General features: G+C 36.4%; 3 protein-coding genes and 1 pseudogene across 3 annotated transcripts; all 4 read left to right on the top strand.

The window, feature by feature from the left end:
* Nucleotides 1-3,797: 3,797 nt before the first annotated feature.
* LOC131760379 (olfactory receptor 8B3-like) lies at nt 3,798-4,753 on the top strand. The gene is given in 5 exon segments (XM_059070292.2): nt 3,798-3,990; nt 3,993-4,224; nt 4,226-4,538; nt 4,540-4,655; nt 4,657-4,753. Coding segments are annotated over 5 exon segments (951 nt in total).
* A 10,626-nt stretch (nt 4,754-15,379) lies between these two features.
* LOC131760401 (olfactory receptor 8B3-like) lies at nt 15,380-16,323 on the top strand (annotated as a pseudogene).
* A 2,251-nt stretch (nt 16,324-18,574) lies between these two features.
* On the top strand, nt 18,575-19,534 carry LOC131760378 (olfactory receptor 8B3-like). Its single transcript, XM_059070291.1, has one exon. The coding sequence runs from the start codon at nt 18,581-18,583 to the stop codon at nt 19,532-19,534; it is 954 nt and encodes a 317-aa protein (XP_058926274.1). The 5' UTR covers nt 18,575-18,580.
* Nucleotides 19,535-26,158: 6,624 nt separating this feature from the next.
* LOC131760411 (olfactory receptor 8C8-like) lies at nt 26,159-27,100 on the top strand. Its single transcript, XM_059070351.2, is given in 3 exon segments — nt 26,159-26,379; nt 26,381-26,886; nt 26,889-27,100. Coding segments are annotated over 3 exon segments (927 nt in total). The 5' UTR covers nt 26,159-26,170.
* The last annotated feature ends 1 nt before the right edge of the window (nt 27,101 follows it).

Here is a 27,101-nt window from a genome sequence, read left to right as displayed (position 1 = left end):
TCCATAAGAGACTTACTTCAGCTTTAAGGACACACACAGACTGAAAGTGAGGAGATAAAAAAAGGTGTTCTATGCAAGTGGAAACCAAAAAACAACAGTGGTAAATATAATTATATCAGACAAGATAAACTTTAACAGCTGTAACAAGAGACAAAGATGGCAGTGATATCACAATAATACAAAAGATCATAAGAGACTACTATGACCAATTATACACAAATAAATTGAATACTGTAGAACACATGGATAAATTCTTAGAAACAGGGCTTCCCTGGTGGCGCAGTGGTTGAGAGTCCGCCTGCCGATGCAGGGGACACGGGTTCGTGCCCCGGTCCGGGAAGATCCCACATGCCGCGGAGCGGCTGGGTCCGTGAGCCATGGCCGCTGAGCCTGTGCATCCGGAGCCTGTGCTCCGCAACGGGAGAGGCCACAACAGTGAGAGGCCCGCGTACCACAAAAAAAAAAAAAAAATTCTTAGAAACAAACAATTTACCAAGACTGAATTATGTAGAAACAGAAAAATTGAAACAGATCAATAATGGGTAAGGAGATTGAATCAATAATCAAAAACCTCCCAACAAAGAAAAGCCCAGGACCAAAAACTAGATGGTTTCACTGGTGAATTCTACTAAACATTTAAACAAGAATAAATGCCAAAACTTCTTAAACTCTTCCAAAAATGGAAGAAAGAACAGCTTTCAAACTCATTTTACAACCAGAATTACCTTCACACCAATGTCAGGTAAAGACACTATAAGAAAAGAAAACTACAGGCCAATGTCTTTGATGAATATAGATGCAAAAATTCTCAACAGAATTCTAGCATACCAATTCAACAGCACATTAAAAGCTCATACACCATGATCAAGCGAGATTTAACCATGGGATATAAGGATGGTTCAACATACACTAATCAATAAATGTGCTATACCAGATTAACAGAATGAAACATAAAAATCATATGATTATTTCACTAGATGCAGAGAAAGCATTTGACAAATTTCAGCATCCTTTCATGATTAAAAAAAAGGGTGGATTGCAAAGGGAGATGAGTATACTTTTGGGGGTGAGGGAAATGCTCTAGATCTTGACCATGGTGGTCTTTATATGACTGTATTATTTTTGAAAGTCACTGAACTGTACTCTTAAAATGAGAGCATGTTATTGTATCCAGATTATGCCACAATAAAACTGATTAAAAAGAGAATATTATAAGAGCCAGTCTGAACTGTGATCTATATCCCCTGCCCCTTAAACATTTTCCATAAATAAAACAGATTTAGTTTTACATTAAACAAGAACCTAGTAGTTTTAAAATTACTACAGAAGTTTGAATAAATGTGAGTTGTATAAAATGGAATACAACTCAGCAATAAAAGGAGCAGACTGTTGATACATCCAACAACTGGGATGGACTTAAGGGCATCATGCTTAGTGAAAAAAGCCAATTTCAGAAGTTATATTTTGTATAGTTTCATCCGTTGTCTTCCTAATGACCCAACTATAGAGATGAAGAACAGGCTAGTGGTTGCTGCAAGATAGATGAAGGTGGGAGGGGATAGGTGTCACTATAAAGAGGTAGTGTAAGGGAGTTCCTTTATGTTAGTGGAAGAGTTCTGTATCATGATGGTGGTAGTTACATGAATCTACACAAGTGATCACATTACATAGATCTACACACACACACACACACACACACACACACACACACACACCAGAAACACATACTGCATATAAAATTGCTCAGAGCTGAATAGTGTCTGTAGTTTTGCTATTATACTACAGTTGTCAAAGATGTCCCCATGGTAGGAAGGTGGGTAGATTTCAGGGGACTCTATCCATTATTTTTGAAATTTCCTGGGAATATATAATAGTTTAAAATTTTGTTTAACTTAGATTTTTTTCTCATAAGCATGATCATAAGCTAATACATACATAGGAATTTTAAAGTCATATTTCCTTGTAATAGAAGCTTATTTACAGTGATTTTTCTTATAGATTTGATTTTAACCTATTAAAAGCATATTGCATCAGAACAACTCAAGGTAATTAAATTTCCATGGAATCATTTTTATAGTAAATAGTGTTTTATTAAAAAATAATCTCTGAAATCAATTAAAAAGATCCTTTGGCTTATGTCTATAAAATTTGCATAAACACTAATTATTTAAAGAGACTCATACTTTTCTGAAATGGTCATATATCTTTATGAACTTAAATTCTTGAAACTAATGTTACCTAGAATTATAATTAGTGAATTTTCAATGACATTAATTATTTGCATCTTTATAAGAGACAGCAGAGATCCTTTCTCCTATGCTCTGGGGAATGTATAATCCCTGATGGGAAATTAACATTTACTGTAACAATTAGGGTGTAAACACAGACACATTTCTCCCCTGCAGAGCGTATCATGATGGGAAAGTCCTGGGGGACCCCTATACCTGAATTTCTAATCAGGTCCAAAAGAATTATAAGCCTTAAGCAAATGCTGTGTGCTCTATGACGTGGCTCAGATGTGAAGTCTGTGGTTTCCCTTCATGATCTCTCACTAAATTTATAACCACAAGTTTGATCTAAATCATAGACTGACTCTTGGAACATTCATACTGTGAGATCTATGCTATGACTCTTTTCCAGGGAAGGAGGAAGATTCTGTGACTACATCTGCTCAGCTTTGATATCTCCAAGACCAGTTCTTCTTTCAGGACAGCAGAGGTTAAACACACATAAAGAGTCAGCACTGAGTTCCCTCGATGCAGAGTGAGTTAACCAAGTTTCTATATTTGCTCACTCCCTCTGTTGCTGAAAAATGAGAAGTATTTATATTGAATAACAAGAAACTCCAAAGTCTGGAGCTCTGACTCTACTGCCTGTATTGTTCGCAGCATACACTCTGTGTTGACTCCACCTTCATTCTGGGAGCAGGAGAACTGTAGCAGTTCCAAGTGACAAATCCAGACAGCAACATCAGAAGAGATTTGTGTTTTTTTCTAAATTTTTTTTAATTGAAATGTATAAACAGAGGAAAGTTGATATATCATAATAAGTATACAGCTTGAAATGTTTTCACAAACTTAATAACTAACTTAATCAGCACTCAAATTAATATTTCTCATTCATGCTATCCTATAAAACCTAGGAAAGCACATCCACCTTCCTTTATTCATTCGCTGTCCAGCTAGGATAGAGCAGAGGAGGAGAATGTGTGGAAACACTGGAATGTATGGTTAAGTATAAAACTTAGGTTACCAAGGTTCACCTCAATACCTGTTATCAATTATTAACTTCCTGGATTCTTACAGTAAAGTATCTGAAAAGCTTAGAGACTATGAGAGAATTCCTGGTAGCAGAATATCTGTATGGTCTCTTCCCTGTAGGGATCCTTTCTCTCTTGATGGTCAAAACAGGGGACCTGAGGTACCTAGTAGGGTAATGGAAACGTGAGTAGGAACTAGGAAGTGATGAATCAGATGAATGGGGGGAGAAACGGGGATACATTCCCACCACTGAAGCACATCAGCAAGTAGGCTTGTTCCTCAGCTACCCCATCCCTCTATCTTCTAGTAAGATAGAGCCGTTGTTTGTCACATGCAGTTCATGCAATGAAAGACAGTGATTTAAATGTTGAGGGGTGTGTACCTTCAGACCCTATGACGCAAAGGAGGACTTATGTGATTTCTGCCAGTCTGAGTCTCTTTCTTGTAAAGCTCATATAAAAGAGAGTTTGTAAGAACAAAGCTGGGTTCCCTATTGATGGAGTTTTCTTCTATTCTCACAGATTTCCAAAGTTGAGAATGCTGGCTAGAAATGACTCCTTAGTGACTGAATTTATTCTTGCTGGATTAACAGACCGTCCAGAGCTCCAGCAGCCCCTCTCTTACCTGCTTCTAATGATCTACATTGTCACCATGGTGGGCAACCTGGGCTCGATCATTCTTATTGGTCTAAATTCTCACCTCCACACCCCTGTGTACTATTTAGTCTTCAACCATCCTTCATTGATCTCTGTTGCTCCTCTGTTTTCACCCCCCAGATGCTGATGAACTTTGTATTCAGGAAGAATATCATCTCCTATGCTGGGTGCATGACTCACCTGTTTTTCTTTCTCTTTTTTGTCATCTCTGAATGCTATATGTTGACCTCAATGGCCTATGATCGTTATGTGGCCATCTATACTCCACTGCTATATAAGGTCACCATGTTCCATAAGGTCTGTTTGGTGCTCTTTGGCTGCGTATGTGTTGGGGTTTACTGGAGCCTCTGCCCAAACAGGGTGCGTGCTTAGACTAACCTTCTGCAATGTTAATATCAACCATTACTTGTGTGACATCCTCCCACTCCTCCAAGTCTCTTGCACCAGCACTTATGTCAGTGAGGTGGTAGTTCTCGTTGTGGGTATTAATATCACAGTACCCAGTTTCACCATCCTAGTTTCTTACATCTTCATCCTTACTAGCATTCTTCATATCAAATCCACTCAGAGAAGACCGACAGCCTTCAGCACCTGCAGCTCCCACATCATTGCTCTTTCTCTCTTTTTTTGGTTCAACAGCATTCATGTACCTTAAATATTCTTCTCCTCGATCTATGGAGCAGGGAAAAGTTTCTTCTGTTTTTTATACTAATGTGGGACCCATGCTCAGTCCTCTGATTTAGTTTGAGGAATAAAGATGTCAGAGTTGCACTGAGGAAATCCCTGTTTAAAATCCAGAGGAGAAACATATTCTACTTACGAACAACAATAATGTAAAGACATTCAACTTTTATTGTCTTTCAAGATGATATTTGTTCATAACTGTGTTTCTTCTACAGATTGTTATATGTGGTATAATAAACTTGTCTCATCACTTTCCTTATAGCTTGTCTCACTTTTCCTACTTATCTCTTGCACCTTGTACCGGTTTCCTAAATAACTAGTAGCATCTTTATAAAAGGAAAATATGAACTGATTTTTTTCATACTATCTTTGTCTCCTGGGCTATTCCTAATCTGGACAAATATGGTGAGTTTCATAAATACATAAAGTTAAAATTAGAGCTTGCTGTTCTAGACACAGAAGTGCCCAAACACTGCAGAATAATTGTCTTTTAAAACAATATTGTTCCTGGTATAGGATGAAGGATTCAAAGAAATGTCTTCATTGCAAATTGCATATATAGCTTAAAGTAGGATCAGATCCTTCTGATGTTATCATTTTGTTCCATTTTTCATACCACTTTTCCTTTTATTATTATTACTTTTCTTGTTCCCTTTGAAAATTGCCAAACCTGTTTTACATGCCACCTGCTTCTGAGAACCTCTGTAAGGCAAATGCCTTTAATATTGAAGGGAATACATATAATTCCACCATTTACTGCCAAACATGGCATTAAAAGAGGATGATTAGAAGAATAATACATATGTATCTCAGGATCCCAGTAAGCATAATGGGTGGTTTATTATAAAATTTGTGTATATTACTCTCTAAAATGACACCAAATATTTTGAAAAAACCACATGGTTTTACTGTCAATTTTGTTTTTTATCACTTTAGGAAAATACTACACATGGTGTTAGGAGAAACATTTTAGCCATGTTTCACTTATCCAGTGAAGTATCATGAAAAAAGTTGTGTATTAATATAGTAAACCATATTCCTAGCAATATTTTTTGAACTTACTTAAACCTCGTCTCACCAGTAAGACAATAAATATATTTACCTAGATGCTTCTCCCTATAATTTCCCTATTTCTCCAATGCTTTTCCCATTCATATATTTAGAGTATCAAATATAGTGGTAGGTCAAAAATATTCTTGTTGAATTGGATTATCTTGTTTGAATAATAACAATAATAAATTTAATGTTATAAATAATAACTAATAAAATATAGTAATAAATGACAATAACAAAAAATAAGTCAGAAAGAACTTTGGGGTATAATTTCTTTTGAGGAGTAGAGTGTGGCAACCATAGAGAGGTGCTGCTAACTCCCTTTCAGTAGAGCCACCTGTGGGGAGCATCATTGACTGTCTATAGCTGATACTCCTTTGGATCCACCATAGTGTTCAGGCAGAGTCCATGCTTACTCTAAGATGGCCTCAGCCAATGGCTTAGCATGGTGGGTCATACCAGACCTGGCCAATTTCTGTGTAACGTGGATCTCTTCTGATAGGCAGTCTTTGTTTAGGGACTTCCTATCATCCTATTTGAGATTTTTTTGAACTGCACTGTGGTCTGAGGTTTTCCTACCCAATCCTTTCTCCTCTCTCTCCTTTCGTAGGTATCACACTTTCATCCTGGTCTGAAGGCTTTCTCACTGACTCCCACTCATTCCCATTTTATCCTTCACAGGCACTTACCACAATAAATGTCTTGGAAGTCTAATCGTTTCTTAGCATCTGTTTCTTGGAGAACTCTAAAATGACATAGAGGACTTAACACTAACTGATTTTAAACCTTACTTTTAGGATATGGTAATCAAGACAGATTGGTTTTGTTATAAATATAGATAAATCCATGGGACACAATAGAATATTCAGAAACAGATCCTCACTTATATAGTTGATTGATTTTTATCTGAGCACCTGTGTAAATCTGTAAGTAAAGAAAAATCATTCTAAGCAACTGATGCTGGAAATACTAACTACTCATGAGGAAAACAATGAACTTTGATCTCTACCTCACATCATACACAAAAGTTAATTTTAAATAGATCAAAACTATACACATGAAACTTTAACATAAACCTTCTAGAAGAAAACATAGAAAAGTATGTTAGCTATACACATGAAACTTTAAGATAAACCTTCTAGAAGAAAACATAGAAAAGTATGTTAGTGTAGGCACAGATTTCTTAAACATATTCTGGAAAGCACTAAATCTAAAAGAAAAAAAAAGAAAATGTTTCATTTAAATTAGAACATCTGTTTATCAAAAAAATATTTATAGGCAGGACACAGACTGGAAGAATAGTTGCAAAACATATATTTGATAAAGGTATTGTATCCAGAATATATAACAACTTAATTAAAATGTATCTCAGTGATAAAAAGATCATATCATATATTGGCAAATGATTTGAAAGACACATCCCAAATGAACATGTGTAAATAGCCAATAAGCACATGGAAATGTGCCTAACTTGGTACACTGCCTTATGTATAGTGAATAGCTGGACAACAGTTCCTTAACAGCTGTAGTATCCTCCCTCACTTTATTGCCCAGACTTTGCCCCTTGAGTGGCTCAAGCACTTGTCAGGCCTTCTTCGTGGTCTCGCTCCATGTTGGGCCTTGCACCCTCTTGGAGCCTCTATTGCAGAGATCCAAGCACCAGCTGTGGGGCATCTCCAAACCCTCCATTAATCCAAGCACCAATCCTATAGAACTTCTCCTCTGAGATTCTAGAATCTGGTTATTCTTCTTATTCTTTCTGTTTGTTCTATCAGTTCTGGGTAGCTATTTTTTATAGGTTATTACTCTTTATGTTTTCTCTGCTTCATCTTTTGCTCTTTCCTCCTTGCAATGTCTATATATCCAATTATCTTTTAAAAATATCCTCCATAGGAAATACATAGTATGCTATTTTTTGACTGGACTTTGAAACAGGGAACACCTTTTATGTGATTTTGTTGGACTGACTTGCCCATCTCACAAGACATATCCTGTCTAATTAGCACATGCCAAACCCTGATGACAATGCTTAACTGGAAATAGTCATTTGACTACAGTCTTCTCTGCCAAAATTATTTAAACAAATTTTTCTACTTGTAGTTACTGAATTGGTAAGATTAAATCTAGGGATTCTAGTAGTCCTGTTTTCACTACATGGGGAGAGTTCATCTGAGGTTAAAATGCAGTAGAACCAAGCAGACAAAATGAGTGGAGAGAGACACACCTCCATGAATGGTTGGCCCTGTCCAGCCAAATAAAAGGCCATGTATATTCATGACTTACCAGTTTCACACACTTTTTGGGATTATGTTGGTTTATGTAGACAAAATATAGTTGCAGGCATGACACATGCCTTGTAGTCTGAATGTGGTATCCAGCTTCCCAGCACACTCTGCTGGCAGTATGAGTCAGTAAAATGCCTGGCTCGGTCTGTGAATCAACAGACTTACTTTACAAGTTGACTTTATATTCTTTTGATCAACATGGGAAAAATGATCATTTAAAATGATTAAAATCAAAACTCATATAAAACTAAAATGATTAAAAATTCAATTGTAGTCTTTTAAAAATAACTATAATTATAGAATTTGAAGTAAAAATTATTTCAATATACCAAGCATTTTTAAAACACCTTTAGGATATTTGGAAATATTATGTCCATAACTTGATGAATTTCTTGAAGATATGGGTAGATATGGCTTTACTATCCTTCTGTATATGCTTCATAAATACAATTTTAATTGGGAAAAAAGGTTGTTTTCTTCATACGGAATCCCCAGATGAATTCACATTAAAGGCATCGAGCCTAGAGTATATCCTAGACAGATGCTCTCGGAAGGCTAAATAGAATGAGTCTGACGTGATGGCATATACCGTACTTTGGCCAGCATCAAGAATGGTCAGCCAAGTGAGGCACTCACTGCTCTTATTTCAACAGCCCAACCAAAAAGGCACTCCACCACCTGCTCACCAGCTACAGCAGCCACATGCAGAGGGGACAGTGCCTGTGGTGGACCAGAGTCCCACAGGGCTGCTGGGGGAGTCTGTTTCAGGTGCCCAGGAGCACAGTGCTTGGCCTGTGATGGACGCCAGGCAAGGAGTCCTGATGTTCGCAGCTCCAGGCAGATGCCCTAGTCTCTGGCTCCCCATTTCACGTACTTCTGTCCATCTACAGCCAATTTATTCTTTTCATGGCATCTAAACTAGTTGAAGTGTGAGTGCTCAGAATGCACAAGCCTTCTGCAAATTGGGTTTCTCTGTTATTTTGAAATATTTGAAATGAAAAAGCAAAATTAGTTCCAAATGTGTTGAACATTAAATGTGTCAGTAAAAAGAAAATAACTCACATTATTTAAATATGATTTCAACAGCAAAGTTTTAAATGGTGGTAAGAATGATCTAAACTCTACCATTTATGCATACAAAATTTCTCATTGATGATGATTATAAAAGAAATTGGAGATATAGTCATTAAAAATTCTTGCTCAAGAATTGCAAATAACTATTTCAAGCACAAAGCCTGTTAACAAAGAAATTATATTCCAGAAGCAAGTACCAATTTTCATTTCGAATTATGAGTATATTTTATTTGGGAATGTTATTTAATAAAAAATGATAAATCTCATTTAAGAGATATTTTTGATGTTTGAATAATTTACATTATTATAGTAGGTAATGAATATACCAACTTTTCTGATTTTAACATCAAATATATCCTGAAAACTTCGTAATACATACATTTGCAATTTAATAAATAATGCAAAATTTATGTAATCACAAACCAGTTCATAAAATAGAATATTGTAGAATATTTTATTCAGTATTTTTAGCTGTTTTGAGTGGGTGGTAGACCCAATAGCCTAGCCCAACAATACCAGAAATGATAGCTGTTAAATAGCTTATTTAGTCAACTTTGTTCTCAAATTAGATTAGGTGATAAGGGGGCATTCACTGTATAGTGATACTTTAGATGATGTTTTCAGCTGTTATGTCTTCAAATATTTTTCTACCACTCCTCCGCTCTGCTGTCTGGGACTCCAATTACATACATATGAGGTTCCTCCAATTACATAATATGATGTCTTAGGGCTCACTGATGCTCTGTTCATTGTTTTCTAGGCTTTTTTTGTTGTCTCTGGATATCATTTTGGTTACTTTCTACTGCTATTCTTTAAGTTCACTCATCATTTCTTCTAATATGGTGTTAACTCCATTCAACACATTTATTTTTACATAAATTTATTTTAGAATTATTTTAGATTTATAGAAGAATTGTTAATATAATACAGTTACTATATATTTCGTATCTTGTTCCTCTTGCTATCTTACATTAGTGTGATACATATGTCACAGTTAGTGAACAAATATTGATAATTATTGTTAAAGTCTGTACTTTATCCAGATTTTCTTAGTTTTTACCTAATGTCTCTTTTCTATCCTAGGATCCCATTTGGGATACCACATTGCGTTGATTAGTCATGTCTCACTGGGTTCCTCTTGGCTGTCACATTTTCTCAGACTTCCCATGTTTTGGATAACTTTGACAGTTTTGAAGAGTATTAGTCAGGTATTTTGTAGAATATCCCTCATTTGGGATTTCTAATGTTTTTCTCATGATTATTTTTGGATTATGTATTTTTTTGGATTTGGTGTATTTTTCCTTTCACACGTTGTATTTTTCAGATCAAGGAAGTCAATATGGGCCTTGTCATGCCTTGACATTTTTTTTCTTGAATATATAAAATATATTAATAACAGCTCTTTTTATTCTTGTCTGCTAATTTTAAAATGTTATTTTCAGTATGTTTCTACAGATTGAGGTTTTTCCTCATTGTGGATTGAATTTTCCTGCTTTTTGCATGCCAAGTTGCTAGTTTTTTGTTGGATTTCCTGTTATTTTAAACATGAAATGTTGCCATATTTTAAAACTGAAATTACTCATTTGTAAATTTTTTATACGAAAGAAAAAAGAGATTGAAGCTTGGCTGTCACTATTGGTGATAGAAACACAAACACACTGTAATAATTGGCAGGGCTCATGGAGCACAAGCTTAAATGGGACGTGATTAATGTCCCAGTTGTACCTGATTATTTTTTTTCTCGGTTTTCTTTCTTTATGTCAACTTCATTGAATTTCCCCAGGCTGGAGACATGGATTCAATATAAGTCAGAATATTCTTTATGGAAACACCCAAGCCCAATCCTGTGTAAGACTACTGACCCATCTGGTCCAGTATTAAGCCTCTAAGGTTGGTAATGGAAAGATGTGGACTGGCCTGCCCATACTGATAGTAGATATTAGAGATGTGTTACAAAAACACAGACTAGTTTTCAGTAAATCCTGAGAGATCTACTGAACAATATATTGTTTATACTATTGAGCTGTATAAATTTTTACACAAATAAATTTTCCTTATAAAGTTTTATAAAAACATTTCAAATTATATTTTATGAGGCCTAGTTTACATATGGTAAAATATACAAATATGAGGTCTACAGCTTGATGACTTTTTACCTAAGTATAAACTCATTTAATCACCACCCAGAAAAAGATACAGAACATTTCCATGACCCCAGAAATTTCCCTTATGTCACATTATAGTCAATAGACAAATCCCATGCACCAGTTGAGGTAACCATTGCTCTCATTTCTATCACTTTAGAGTAATTTTGCCTGTTCTTTAAAATCTTATAAATAAAATCATACTGTTTATACTCTTTTGAGTCTGCCATCTTCGTTCAACATAATGATTTTTGTATTTCAACCATATTGGTGCATGTATCAGAACACTGTTTTATGATAAATACCTCATTGAATGTATTTTCTACAATTTCCTTATCTATTCTCTTATTGATGGAAATTTGGCTACTGAAATGAAACCTCAGTGAACATTCTTGGTCAAGTTTTTTTTTTGACATATGCACTAATTTCTCTGTATATGTGATAGCCATGGAATGTCTATCAGATCAGATGCTACATATGGTGCAACTTTATTAGAAAATACCAATTTGCTTTCCAAAGTACCTATGTAATTTTACTCTTCTAACAGCAGTGTATGAAAGTTCCAGGTGTTCCACATCCACATGTTCACTTGGTATAGATAGTCATTAATTTTAGCCATTCTAGTGTGTATGCAGTTGTATCTCATTTAATTTTAATTTGCATTTTCCTTAGGACAAAGGATGTTGAGATACATTTTTTCAAATTTATTAATATTTGAGCCTGTATTGCTTCTTGGAATGATAACTTTAAACCATTTTTAAATACATATTGAAAAAAAGAAATACAATTGTCTGTGTTCTCAGATGACAAGATTGTCTCTGTAGACAGTTCCTCAAAATTGACAGCAACAACTACAAAACAAACAAATGAACAAAAAAACCTCTTGGAACTAATAAGTAGCTAGAGGAGAGTCACAGGATACAAAGTTAACATACAAAGGTTAATAGCTTTCCTATATACCAGGCACTGGATGATTGGAATTTGTAATGAAAAACTCAATACTATTAATATTGTCACCCCACCCCTACCCTCCAAAAAGAAGAAATACTTAGTTATAAGTCTAACAAAATATATAAAGGATCTATATGTGGAAAACTACAAAACTCTAATAAAAGTAATAAAAAATCTAAATAAATGGAAAGATACTCCATGTTTGTGGATTAGAAGACCCAATTATGTTAAGATGTCAATTCTTCTTAACTTCATCTGTATCGTCAATGTGATCCCAATCAAAATCCCAGCAAGTTTTTGTGGATATCAACAAACTGATTCTAAAGTATATATGGAAAGGGAAAAGACCCCAAATATCAAATACAATATTGAAGGAGAACAAAGTTGTAGGACAGATACTGTCCAACTTCAGAACTCACTATAAAACTACAGTAATCAATTCAGTGTGGTAGTGATGAAAGAAAAGACAATGGATCAGAAGAGAGAACCTGATGTTGACCTACAAAATATAGTCAACTGATCTTTGACAAAAGAGCAAAGGCAATCAATGGAATAATGGTAGTCTTCTTCACAAACGATGCTAGAAAAATCAGATGCCCATTTGCAAAAACATGAATTTAGACACAGACTTTACACCTTTCAAAATCAAACAAACAGGGCTCCGTGGTGGCGCAGTGGTTGAGAATCTGCCTGCCAATGCAGGGGACACGGGTTCGAGCCCTGGTCTGGGAAGATCCCACATGCCGCGGAGCAACTAGGCCTGTGAGCCACAACTACTGAGCCTGCGCGTCTGGAGCCTGTGCTCCGCTACAAGAGAGGCCACGATGAAGAGTGACCCCCGCTTGCCGCAACTAGAGAAAGCCCTCGCACAGAAACGAAGACCCAACACAGACAAAAATAATAAATAAATAAATAAATAAATAATTTTTTAAAAGAGTAGAGGCTTCTTCCTTCAACTCTACCATCCTGTTATCCACTGAACTTCCTGTCAGAAGACCTGGGTTTACCTCAGGTTCTCTCACTAACAGTCAAATCTTGCATGATCACTTCACTTCTACTGACTTTTGTTTAAAAAACAAAACAAACAAACAAACAAAAAAATACAGAATCAGGGCAAGAATCTAGGACCCCACCCCAGATCTGCTGAATTAGATTTTGCCTTCCCATATTCTTCCTGACACTTGCAGATTTAACTTTCTTTCCATTATATATTTACATTTAAAAATATATTATTAGCCAGTGATTCCAGATGCTTGCAGCAGCTTAGCTCAGTGTGACATACATAATACTGCAAATTAAAATTCTATTTAGCTAAAAAATGTTTACATATTTTGCATCTTTATGATAATATAGTATGGTATAAAACTTAAATTACCACTGACTGATAAGTTAGAACATACCAGGCTTGAGTTACTTAAAAAGGAGCCAGGAATTAATAAAAGATACCATGGTATATCTCAGTGAAAAGGATAACCATTTGACACATTTCATTATAACTAAATCAGGCTACTGTGACCATCATGTAGGTAGAAGAAAGGAGGGTAATGAGTTAGTTTTGCAATGTAAGAATAAGCTCAGAGTATCTCTACACTCATTCTCTGCCTGTATTTACACTGGTTGTGTTAAAAGTGAAAGAATGACCTTTAATTCTAATTTAGTACCTTGCCATAAACTTTTCTTGTAATGTGATTTGATGTAATATAAACTTAAAGGGAGTGTTTCTGGTTCTTGCATCACCTAAATAAGAGTTCTTAACATTTCCAGGAAATAAAAGTTTTAATGAATCTCTAAGGTCCTCATCAAGGCTAAGCCCGAGAATGTCTATCTTGTGAGACACATTTCAAGTTTGCCCTAAGGAATTTTTAGTCCCCTTGTAATTTCTAAGGGTCTGATGATAATAATTGGGACTCATTTTTGTAATGATTAGGTTTTCAACTATCCTACATGTAAAACCCATATGAGGGATTTCCCACGTTTTTCTTGCCTCTCTGCTCTTTTTATTCTTTCTCATTTGAGTTCACCTGATTCCATGGCTTTAACCTCTGTGGAAATGGTCCCCAAATCTTTTTCTCAGATTCTGGTCTTCCTCTTGAGCGTTATTTAGCCTTATTTAGGTTGTATACTTCTACTTGCTTGTCCAGCTGGCAACTCAAGATCACCATGTTCAAAACTGAATGCATATTGTTTATATTTCCATTCTTTCTGAATTCTGTTTGTAGTTAACACCATAATTTAACCAAGCACCTAGGCTAATATCTTTGGGATTTTTTTGGTCTACTTCGATCCCCTTTGTGAGAAGTTCTGATGACTCTTTCCTTTCAGTGTCTCTTGCATGTGTTTGTTTCTTGGAATTGCTCACAGTAGCACTGTTAATTCAGGGCATTTTTATCATTCATTGACTATTGTAATTGCCTCTTGTGAGTCACCTTGCCTCCGGTCTCTCTTACGCCAGTCCATTCTGCCAGCCATTGCCATATTACTCTTTCTAAGCTTGCACTTAGATTATTTCAGTCCTGTGTCAAAAAAGAAGTAAAAAATCTCGAATGGTTCCTAATGGCCTCTCATAGTGAGCTGACCTTGATTTTGGCATTTGAAAACTTCCTGTATTGACCCAAATCTGCCTTTTGATCTGAGTCTATGCAGTCAGGGAGACACATTGAGACCTTTCTGAGTCTGTGGAAGTCCTCTTTGTGACATTCAGGGAGGATGGAAATTATATTCTTTTCTCTGAGCTTAGCAACTTTGATCTGAGTCTATGTTGCATTCAGCAGGGAGAGGCATAAGGACCTTTCTGAGAGCTTGTGGAAGTCTGGGAGGATGGCAGTTACTTTATTTCTCTGAGCTCAGTTAATCCAGCAGGATTGAGGTCCCCATGTAAAAGGGTGAGTGTTGAATTTTATCTGTCATGTTATTCTTCCAAACCTCATCTCAGAAAGCCAAGGACTCCCTGAAATGACACACCTTCTCTCTGCTGAGACAATCATTGATCATTAGGTGGGCCTGGTAAGCTATCAAAGCAGAAGTGGAGCAGAGATGCTGTAGTCATGAGTGGTCACAGGGTTACTGAATCTTATCCCTGTAGAACTTGTGTTTTTGATATATATTATCTTTAAAAATTCCCTCAGCCTTTACACAAAGGAGCAAACAAAGGCACACAGAGGGTTGGCTTGGGTTCATTCTCCTATTCTGGGTCTCTACCTCATTATAGTGGGATTGAGTGGAGAGAGCTGGGTACTCATTTTAATGTTACCCTTTGTCCTGTTCCCACAGATATGTCCTAGGGAAGAATGGCCCCAGGGAATGACTCTTCAGTGACTGAGTTTATCCTGCTGGGTTTAACACAACAGCCAGAACTCCAGCTGCCTCTTTTTCATTTTCTTAGGAATATATCTGGTCACCGTGGTGGGGAACATTGGCTTGATTATTCTGATTGGTCTGAACCCTCATCTGCACACTCCTATGTACTACTTTCTCTTCAACTTTTCCTTCATTTATCTCTGCTACTCCTCTGTCATTACCCCTAAAATGCTGATAAGTTTTGTAAACCAAAACATCATCTCTTAAGCAGAGTGCATGTTTCAGCTGTTTCTTCTCCTTCTTTGTTATTGAAAAGTGCTGTATTTTGACGTCAAGGGCCTATGATCGATATGTGGCTTTCTGTAAGCCCCTGCTTTACAAGGTCTCCATGTCCCATCAGGTCTGCCTCTCGCAGATGGTGGGTGCATACGCGATGGGGCTTGTGGGTACCATGGCCCACACTGGGTGCATGCTGAGACACTCCTTCTGTGATGGCAACATCATCGATCATTACATGTGTGACATTCCTCCTCTCCTCCAGCTCTCCTGCTCAAGCACCTACATCAATAAGCTGGTGGTTTTTGTTGTGGTGGGTGTCAATGTCATAGCGCCCAGTCTCACCAACTCCATTTCTTATACCTTGGTCCTCTCCAACATCCTCTGCATCTGTTCTACAGAGGGCGAGTCCAAAGCCTTCAGTACCTGCAGCTCTCACATAATTCTGGTTTCTCTTTTCTTTGGATCATCAGCATTCATGTAATTGAAGCCTTTTCCTGCTATGTCTCTGAATCAAGATAAAGTATCCACAGTTTTTTACACCATTGTGGGGCCAATGATGAATCTTTTCATTTACAGTTTGAGAAACAAAGATGTCCAAGTTGCACTGAGTAAGACTTTGTGTAAAAGGGTGTTCTCCTGAATGAAATCTGTGTTAGTTATTGATGCCAAATCCTCATAAGGGCAAACAACATAAAAAGCTATGGAGATAATAGTAAGAAATCAAAAAAGAAATGTAAATGATTTAAAAGTGTAAATTAACTTAGTTATATAAATCACTTCTCAAGAAAATGTAAGGAAGAGGAGAATCAGCCGTTCACTCTCACCTTCTGATATTCCAATTATGCATATTTTTTCACTTTTGAAGTTGTTTCAGAGTTTTTGAATGTTCTTTCACTCTATTTCTTTTTGGATTTGATTTTGGGAAGTTTCAGTTGACTGATCTTCAAGCCACTGGTTCTTTTTCTAAACTGTGTTGGGTTTTGATGAGCACATAGAAGGAATGCTTCATTTATGTTACTGTGCCCTTTATTTCTAGCATTTTCTTTTGATAGTTTTTGTTAGAGTTTCCATCTCTCTGTTTACCCATCAATTCTTACACGTCTATTTTTCCCTTAGAGTCCTTAACATATTCATTATAGACATTTTAATTTCCTGTTCAATAACTTCTATATCTCATTCTTATCTGAGTCTGGTTCTGTGGCTTGCGTTATCTCTTTAGACTGTTTCTTTGTCTTGTAATATTTTGTTGAAAGATAACGTGCTGTCTCAGGTACTAACCACTTAGTTAATGGCTATTAGGGTCAGAATTTTGGGTATCCTGGCTAGGATTTTGGCTGTTTAATTCTGTAGTGTCTATGGTTGCCAGAGTTATTTGTATGGAAATATGTTAATATAAATGTTTCAGACCTTACATGAAATTTCTAAAAATCTTATATGTTCTGGTATAATGTTATGTCATAATTCTAGTTATTACTTTAAAATGTATATCTCAGAAATAACTAAATTTCCTTGTCAACTGCATTATTATGAACTTTCATCAAATCTTTTAACTGTGGTCATTTTTAAGTCTTTTGTCATTTACAGACAGTTCTGGGTGTACTCTGATGCTTTCGCAAAAATATTCCTATAAAAGGGTTTCATCTTCAAGGAATTCATGGAAAAGACTCTGACAAGTACAGGTTTCTGGTAACTGACTATACTGCTGAGCTGAATGAATAAGCATTTTCAGAACTCTAATGGAAAACTGATGAATTCATAAAAGTGCTAACAAATGATCAAGATGAAAAAAAATTAATTACATGGGACTGAGTGAACTGATGAGGATGATTATAATTTTGTGACTTTCTGTTTGAATAAAAAAAAATCCCACAAGGACTCAGAGGCAAAAAATATACAAATCAATTTTCACAGCAAAGTAAAGGAGCTGTTACAGTGGAGGATTACTGGACTGAATGTCAATATTATGACATAGTATGAGTGTGTTTCATGTTGGGTAATTGCAATCATTGTTGCTTTTGTTGTGGTCATCCATTTACAATGTTGGTATCAGTTTATTTACCTCTTGTAAAAATAAAATACAGTGTGCGTGGAAAAAATTTTTTTGTCGAAATATATGTACTGTACAAGTTTACATGTCACAATAAGTATACAGCTTGATATATAGTCACTAACAACAGCTAATTTAATCAGCACCCAAATTAATTTGTTTCGCTTTCATGCCATCCTACAAAACCTGAGAAACACATCCACCTTCCTTTACTCACTCTATGTTCAGCCAGGATGGAATAGAGGAGGAGAATGTGTGGAAACAATGCAGTATATGGGTAAGTATAAAGTTTAGGCCACCAAGGCTCTCCTCCATACCTGTTATCAATTATTGACTTCATGGAATCTTGTAGTAAAGTAACTGAAAATCCAACAGACTCTTAGCAACTCCCTTCTAGGAAGCAGAATATGGTTATGGTCTCTGCCCTGTGGGAATTCTTTCTTGAAGGTCATCACAGGGGAACTGAGATAACTCATAGAGTGATGGAAACATGAGTAGAAACTAAAAAGTGACTGGTCAGATGAGTAGGATGGAGAGATGGGGATACAACCCCACCACCAAAGCCCATCAACAGGCAGGCTTGTTCCTAGGCTACCCCATCCCTCTGTCTTCTAGTAAAGATAAAGCCGTTGTTTGCCCCATGCAGCTCATGCAACAAAAGACAGTGATTTAAATGTTGAGGGGTGTGTGTTGCAGTACTTAGAGACCCTATGAAGCAAAGGAAGACATGATTTCTGCCAGTCTGAGTCTCTTTCTTGTAAAGCTCATATAAAAGAGAGTCTGTAAGGACAGAACTGGGTTCCCTATTGATGGAGTTTTCTTCTACACTCACAGATTTCCAAAGTTGAGAATGCTGGCTAGAAATGACTCCTTAGTGACTGAATTTATTCTTGCTGGATTAACAGACCGTCCAGAGCTCCAGCAGCCCCTCTCTTACCTGCTTCTAATGATCTACATTGTCACTATGGTGGGCAACCTGGGCTCGATCATTCTTATTGGTCTAAATTCTCACCTCCACACCCCCGTGTACTATTTAGTCTTCAACTTATCCTTCACTGATCTCTGTTGCTCCTCTGTTTTCACCCCCCAGATGCTGATGAACTTTGTATTCAGGAAGAATATCATCTCCTATGCTGGGTGCATGACTCACCTGTTTTTCTTTCTCTTTTTTGTCATCTCTGAATGCTGTATGTTGACCTCAATGGCCTGTGATCGTTATGTGGCCATCTATACTCCACTGCTGTATAAGGTCACCATGTTCCATAAGGTCTGTTTGGTGCTATCTTTGGCTGCATATGTGGTGGGGTTTACTGGAGCCTCTGCCCAAACAGGGTGCATGCTTAGACTAACCTTCTGCAATGTTAATATCAACCATTACTTGTGTGACATCCTCCCACTCCTCCAAGTCTCTTGCACCAGCACTTATGTCAGTGAGGTGGTAGTTCTCATTGTTGTGGGTATTAATATCACAGTACCCAGTTTCACCATCCTAGTTTCTTACATCTTCATCCTTACTAGCATTCTTCATATCAAATCCACTCAGGGAAGATCGAAAGCCTTCAGCACCTGTAGCTTCCACATCATTGCTCTTTCTCTTTTTTTTTTTTTTGGTTCAGCAGCATTCATGTACCTTAAATATTCTTCTCCTGGATCTATGGACCTGACAAAAATTTCTTCTGTTTTCTATACTAACGTGGTGCCCATGGTCAATCCTTTGATTTACAGTTTGAGAAACAAGGATATCAAAGTTATACTGAGGAAATCCCTGTTTAAGAATCCAGAGGAGAACCATGTTCTAATTTGAATCAGCGATATTGTAAAGAAATTCAACTTTTTATTAATTTTTACTGTTGTCTTTCAAGAAGAGTATATTTATCACCATGTTGCTTCTACAGATTTTTTTATATGTGGTATAGACTTGTCTTATTATTTCCCTCATTGCTGATCTTGTCTCATATTTGGCCTCTATATCTCCTGCACCTCATATCAGTTTACTAAATAACTAACAACATGTTTATAAAAGGAATAAATATGCTGACCTTTTTAAAAATAATTTTTTCATACTTCCATCTTCTGAGTTATTCCTAATCTGGACAAATATGGTGAATAATAAATCACAGAAAGTTAAAATTATATCTTACTCATCTAAACACAGAAGTGCCAAATACTGTAGAAATATTCTCATTCTTGTCAATACTCTTGCTGGTATAGGGAACAGGATTCAATAAAATGTCTTAATACAAACTAGTATATAGCTTGAAGTATCATCAGATTCTCTGATCTTTTCCTTTTGTCCTACATTTCTTATCAACTTTCTTTTTATATTTTGCCCTTTCTTGTTCCCTTTGAGAATGGCAAAATCTATACCATTTACTACCTGTTTCTGAGAGCCTCTAACAGCCCAGTTCGTTTAATATTGAAGAGAATACATGTAGCTCCACATTTTATTGCCAAAGATGGTGTTAATAAAGTACCATTAAAGGAATAATACATATGTACCTTAGGATCCTACCAAGGGGGCTGACTGGTTTATTATAAAACTTGCATTCATTATTATCTACAATGACAGCAAATATTTTAAAAAAGAGCTTATAGCTCTTACTGCATAGTTTATTTATCACTTTAAAGGAAACATTGCACATTAAGTTAGGAGAAATATGTTAGACATTGTTTTACTTATCTAATGAGATTTATCATAAAAAAGGTGTATATTAATGATAATAAACTATATTTTTTCAACATTTTTTGCACTTATTTAAACCTGTATCTCAGTCCATTCAGGCTGCTGTAACAAAGTACCACAGACTCAATGACATAAACAGAAATTTATTTCTCACAGTTCTAGAGGTTGGAAGTCCACGATCAGGGTACCAGCATAAACGGATGAGGGCACTTTTCTGCATCACTCCCTTCTCATTATATGCTCACAATGTGGAAGGAGCTAGTGGTTTCTCTGAGATGTCTTTTATAAGGTACTAATCCCAATTATGAGGGTTCCATCTTCGTGTCTTAAGTACTTCCTAAAGGCCCCATCTCCCAATATCATCACCTTTGGGGGGTTTAGGATTTCAACACTTGACCATAACACCTTGTCTCTCCAATAAGATAATAAGCAGATTTAAAGTAGATGCTGTTTTCTCTAATTTCCCTATTTCTCCAGCGCTTTTCTGTTTGTATATTTAGAATGTCAGATGTATTTGGAGGGCAAAAAGTAAGAATAGTGGTTACCTCTGGGGAGGGGATGGGTATTGACTGAGAAGGGGAACAAGGGAACCTTTCTAGGAAATGTGTATCTTGAACTATATTTTACATGCGCATATATATAGGTAAAATTCATTGAGCCATACACTTAAGATTTATGTTTCCTTTTCAACGAAGTATAGTTGATTTATACTATCATATTAGTTTCATTTGCACAACATAGTGATTCAATATTTTTATAGATTATACTCCATTTAAAGTAATTACAAAATAATGGCTATTTCACTGCACTGTACAATATATCCCTGCTGATTATTTATTTTATACATAGTAGTTTTTAAGTCTTAGTCCCATACATGTAACCTGCCCCTCCCTCCTTCCCTCTCCCCTTTGGTAACTAGTAGTTTGTTTTCTATATCTGTGAGCATGTTTCTGTTTTGCATATACATTCATTTGTGTTATTTTTTCAGATTCCATATGTAAGTGATATAATACAGTATTTGTCTTTGTCCGACTTATTTCACTCAGTCCATTCATGTTGCTGCAAAAGGCAGAATTTCAATCTTTATCTATCTATCTTTATCCATTCATCTGTCGATGGGCCTTTGGGTTGCTTCCATATCTTGGCAATTGTAAATAGTGCTGCTATGAACATTGGGGCATGTGTATCTTTTAAAATTAGTGTTTTTGTTTTTTTCCCAGATATACCTGCAACAGTGGAAATGCTGGATATCATATGGTAGAACTATTTTTTAGTTTTTTTTGAGGAACCTCCATACTGTTTTCCATGGTGGCTGCACCAATTTATGCTCCCACAAACAGTGTACAAGTGTTCTCTTTTCGCCACATCTTCTCCAACATTTGTTATTTGTAGAGTTTTGATAATAGCCATTCTGACAGGTGTGAGGTGATATCTTGTTTTGATTTGCACTTCCCTGACAGTTAGCGATGTTGAGCATCTTTTCATGTGTCTGTTGGCCATCTATATGCCTCCTTTTGAAAAATGTCTATTCAGGTCTTCTACCCAATTTTAACTTGTGTTGTGTTTTTTTGATATTGAGTTGTATGATCTGTTTACATATGTTGGATATTAACCCGTTATCAGTCATATTATTTATAAATATTTTCTCCCATTCAGTATGTTGTCTTTTCATTTTGTTGATGGTTTCCTTTGCTATGCAAAAGCTTTTAAGTTTAATTAGGTCCCGTTTGTTTATGTTTGCTTTTTATTTCATTTACCTTAGGTGACAGATGTAAAAAAATATTCCTACAGTTTATGTCAGAGTGTTCTGCTTATGTTTTCTTCTAGGAGTTTTATGGTTTCATGTGTTATATTTAGATCTTTAATCCATTTTCAGTTTATTTTTGTATATGGTCAGGAAATCTTATCATCCCATTGTTTTACAAGTAGCTGTCCAGTTTTCCCAGCATCACTTGTTGAAAAGAATGTCGTTTCTTCACTGTGTATTCTTCACTTCTTTGTTGTAGGTTAATTGATAATAAATGTGTGGGGTTTTTTTCTGGGATCTCTATTCTGTTTCATTGATCTGTGTGTCTGTTTTTGTGCAGGTACCACTCTATTTTGATTACTGTAGCTTTGTAGTATAGTCTGAAGTCTGGTAGGGTAATACATCCAGCTTTGTTCTTTTTTTTCTCAAGACTGCTTTGGCAGTTTGGGGCCTTTTTTGGTTCTATATGAATTTTAGGATTAACTGTTCTACTTCTGTGAAAAATATCATGGGTATTTTGTTAGGGATTGCGTTAAATCTTTAGATTGCTTTGGGTGGTATGGCCATTTTAACAACATTAATTTTTTGAATCCAAGAGCATGGGATATCATTTCATTGCTTTGTATCATATTCAGTTTCCTTTATCAGTGTTTTATATTTTCCAGATTATAGGTCTTTCACCTCTTTGGTTTAGTTTATTCCTATGTATTTTATTCTTTTTGAAACTATTTTAAATGGGCTTTATTTTTTACTTTCTTTTTTTTTTTTTTTTTTTTGCGGTATGCGGGCCTCTCACTGTTGTGGCCTCTCCCGTTGCGGAGCACAGGCCCCGAATGCGCAGGCCTAGCGGCCATGGCTCACGGGCTTAGTTGCTCCGCGGCATGTGGGATCTTCCCGGACCAGGGCACGAACCCGTGTCTCCTGCATCGGCAGGCGGATTCTCAACCACTGCGCCACCAGGGAAGCCCACTTTCTTTTTCTGATAGTTTATTATTTGTGTATGAAACTCAACAGATTTCTGTATGTTTATCTTGTATCCCGCAACATTGAATTCATTTATTCTAATAGCTTTGGGGTGGAGACTTTAGCATTTTCTATATAATGTATCATGTCGTCTGCAAATAGTGGCAATTTTACTTCTTCCCTTCGAATTAGGATACCTCTTATTTCTTTTTCTTGTGTGACTGCTGTGGCTAGGACTTCCAATTCTGTGTTAAAAAGAAGTTGCAAGACTGGCATCCTTGTATGGTTCCTGAATTTAGAGGAAAGGCTTTCAACTTTTCACCATTGAGTATGATGTTAGATGTGGATTTGTCATTAATGGCCTTTATTATGTAGAGATATGTTCCCTCAATACCCACTTTGCCAAGTGTTTTTTATCATGACTGGATGTTGAATTTTATCAAATGCTTTTTCTGTCTATTGAGATGACTGTGATTTTTATTCTTCCTTTTCTTAATGTGGTTTTATCAGATTGATTGATTTGTGAATGCTGAACCATCCTTGTGACTGTAGAATAAATCCAACTTGATCGTGGTGTATGATCCTTTTTATATATTGTTGGATTTGGTTTGCTAATATTTTGTTGAGGATTTTTGTATCTATATTTGTCAGAGATATTGGCCTCTACCTTCCCTTTTTTGTAGTGTCTTTGCTTGATTTTGGTATCAGGGTAATGGTGGCCCTGTAGAATGAGTTTGGGAATGTTCTGTCCTCTTCATTTTTTAGAACAGTTTGAGAAGGATAGGTATTATTTCTTCTTCATATTTTTGGTAGAATTCCCCTGTAAAGCTGTTCAGTCTTGGGCTTTTTTTTTTTTTTCTGGGAGACATTTAATTGCAAATTCAATTTCACTACTAGTGATTGGTCAGTTCAAATTGCCTGTTTCTTCTTGATTCTGTCTTGGAAGGTCATATGTTTCTAGAAATTTGTCCATTACTTTTAGGTTGTCCAATTTGTTGGCATATAACTGTTTGCAACATTCTCTTTATGATTTTTTTGTATCTCTGTGGTATCAGTTGTCCTTTCTCTTCTTTCTTTTCTTATTTTATTTGGGTTTTCTATATTTTCTTCCTGGTGAGCTTGGCTAGTGGTTTACCTTTTTTAAAAAATCTTTTCAAAAAATAGCTTTGTTTCCTTGACCTTTCCTGTTATTTTTTCTATCTTTATTTCCTCTCTGAACTTTATTATTTCCTTCCTTCTCCTGGACTTTGGGCTTTCTTACTTCTTCTACTTCTAATTCTTTTAGGTGGCAGATTAGGTTGTTTACTTGAGATTTTTCTTCTTTCTTGAGGAAGGCTTGTATCACTATAAACTTCCCTCTTAGAACTGCTTTTGCTGCATCCCATAGATTTCGGATTGTGTTGTTTCCATTTTCATTTGTTTCAAAGTATTTTCTGATTTACTCTTTGATTTCTTCATTGACCAATTGCTTTTTTAGTAGCATGTTATTTAGTCTCCACGTGTTTGTGTTTTTCCCATTTTTCTTTCAGTAATTTTTAGTTTTATACCATGTGGTTGGAAAAATGCTTGATATAAGTTCTGTCCTCTAAAATTTGTTGAGACTTGTTTCGTGCCCTAGCATATGATCTATCCTATAATACACAGAACACAACAAAGAATTATCCACTTCAAAATACCATTAGTGCTAAGTTGAGAAATCCTGCTATAATGAATATGGATTAATAGCAATGCGAACACTTCTCAGGCTCCTATTATATGTCAGGCATGTTCCTAATAAACTTTGGGGGACTTAACTAATTTAATCCACAAAACAGCCCTATGAGATAGCTCTTTTGCTAGCCTCATTTTATAGATATACATAGGGATAAGTATATAAAAATATGCAAGGATCAGAGAGGTTATATGATTGTCTACGGTCTTAAAATTAAGAAGTTTAACAGCCAGATTTAAACTAAGTCTGACTTACGGGGCCTGTTCTTTTAACCATTTTGCTACAACATGTCTTTACAGAGGTGAAATCCATAAGCATGGACAGTGTTAAAGCTATGATACACTATTTCACTAATGCAATCCCAAAGGCTCTAGGAAAGTGCTAGTAAAGGCAAGTGATCATGCCCCAGATGTTCCTTTTTTAGAACTGTGCATAGACACCAGGAGATGATGAAGAAAGTACAAAAGGGGCACCCATTTTTCTGCATTGGGGGTTAAGAATTCTCATTGTGAAACTGTAAACTGAGTAGAACATTGTGTCTCCAAGGATCTATGATACAGAATGGAAATACAAACTCAGTAATTTTTACCCTCAGTGGGCTCTTTAACTTGAAATGAAATCATGAGGGAGAGAATAATTTTCCGTGCTTCCAATCAATTTTCCCAGAACTATAGGGCATGGAATAGAATCTCATTTGAATCATCTGATTGTTTTGGAGCTCATATAAGGTTGCTTTCCTCCTTGCAAGTGAAGAGGACCTTCTGGGTAAATTCTCAAATAGAAATTATGGCTTGTTCCCCAGCATACCTCTTTTAGCAAGTCAAAGACTGAGGACCATGCTGGCGAATATTGCCTCCTTCATTGTCAGAAACTTTGACCCTCTCAGGACTGTAAGGCAGAAGGAGCCTTAAGGTTCAATGGCAGTGAGGCATTCAGGAAAAAGTAGGTGAGGGTAGAATCAACCCCCTCTTTTCTTTTCAGACCCCAAACTACATAAATCAACAGTTGTGGGGAACACTACCTGTTTAATTGCTCTTTTCAGCCCTGATCCTTAGCGGACACAGGGGAGAAGGGAGAAAATGACATGCAGAGACACTGGGAGTCTACCAGCATGCTTTCTAAACAGAGACAAACAACAGTAATAAGCGTAGAAAGGAGAAAATGAGGAATCATCAGGAATAATCATAAGTGTTGCTTTTTGGATGTCTTAATGCATGTCTTTATAAAACTGAGATTAAACAAGCAGATCCAGCTCTCCCTTGGAAAACAAAGAGGAAAAGTCCATTGTTAATGTCAGTTTCTACCCCTGTTCTTGCAGATCACAATTGTGCAACGAATGGCTATGGAAAATGCCTACTCTGTGACTGAGTTTATTCTTATGGGATTCACAGACCGACCTGAACTCCAACTGCTCTTGTTTTTCCTGTTTCTGATGAACTACATGGTTACTGTGGTAGGCAGTTTGTGCTTGATGAATCTAATTTGTCTAAATTCACACCTTCACACCCACATGTATTTTTTCCTCTTTAATCTGTCCTTTATTGATCTGTTACTCATGTGTCTTTACCACCAAAATGCTAATGAGATTTATTTCAGAGAAGAACATCAACTCCTTTACAGGATGCATGTCTCAGCTATTTTTCTTCTGCTTTTTTGTCAACTCTGAGTGCTATGTGTAGACAGCCATGGCCTGTGATCACTGTGTGTCCATCTGTAAGCCATTGCTGTACATAGTCACCATGTCCCCTCAGGTCTGTTCTCTGCTTATGTCTGGTTCATATGTGATGGGGTTTGCTGGTGCTGTGGTCCACACATGGTGTATGATCAGGCTGATCTTTTGTGATTCCAACATCATCAACCATTACCTGTGTGACATCTTCCACCTCCTCCAGCTCTCCTGCAGCAGGACCTATGCCAATGAGCTTGTGGTTTCTGTTGTTGTGGGTACAGTTGTCATGGTATCTAGCTTCATTATCTGTGTTTCTTATACCTTGATTCTTTTCAATATCCTTCACATACCATCAGATAAAGGTTGGTCCAAAGCCTTCAGCACCATGGCTCCCACATACTAACAGTTGGGCTATTCTATAGATTTGGGCTGCTGATTCATGTCAAGCCATCATTTGCTGGGTCTGTGGGTCAGGGAAAATTTTTCTCAGTGTTTTATGCCAATGTAGTACCCATGCTGAACCCTCTCATTTATAGCCTCAGAAACAAGGATGTCAGAATTGCTCTGAAGAAAACCCTGAAGAGAATTACAAACTGAT

Source organism: Kogia breviceps, chromosome 7 (genome assembly GCF_026419965.1).
Source record: "Kogia breviceps isolate mKogBre1 chromosome 7, mKogBre1 haplotype 1, whole genome shotgun sequence".
Lineage (NCBI taxonomy): Eukaryota > Metazoa > Chordata > Mammalia > Artiodactyla > Physeteridae > Kogia > Kogia breviceps.
The sequence above is the reverse complement of the archived record's forward strand: the minus strand, read 5'-3'. Positions and strand labels throughout refer to the sequence as shown.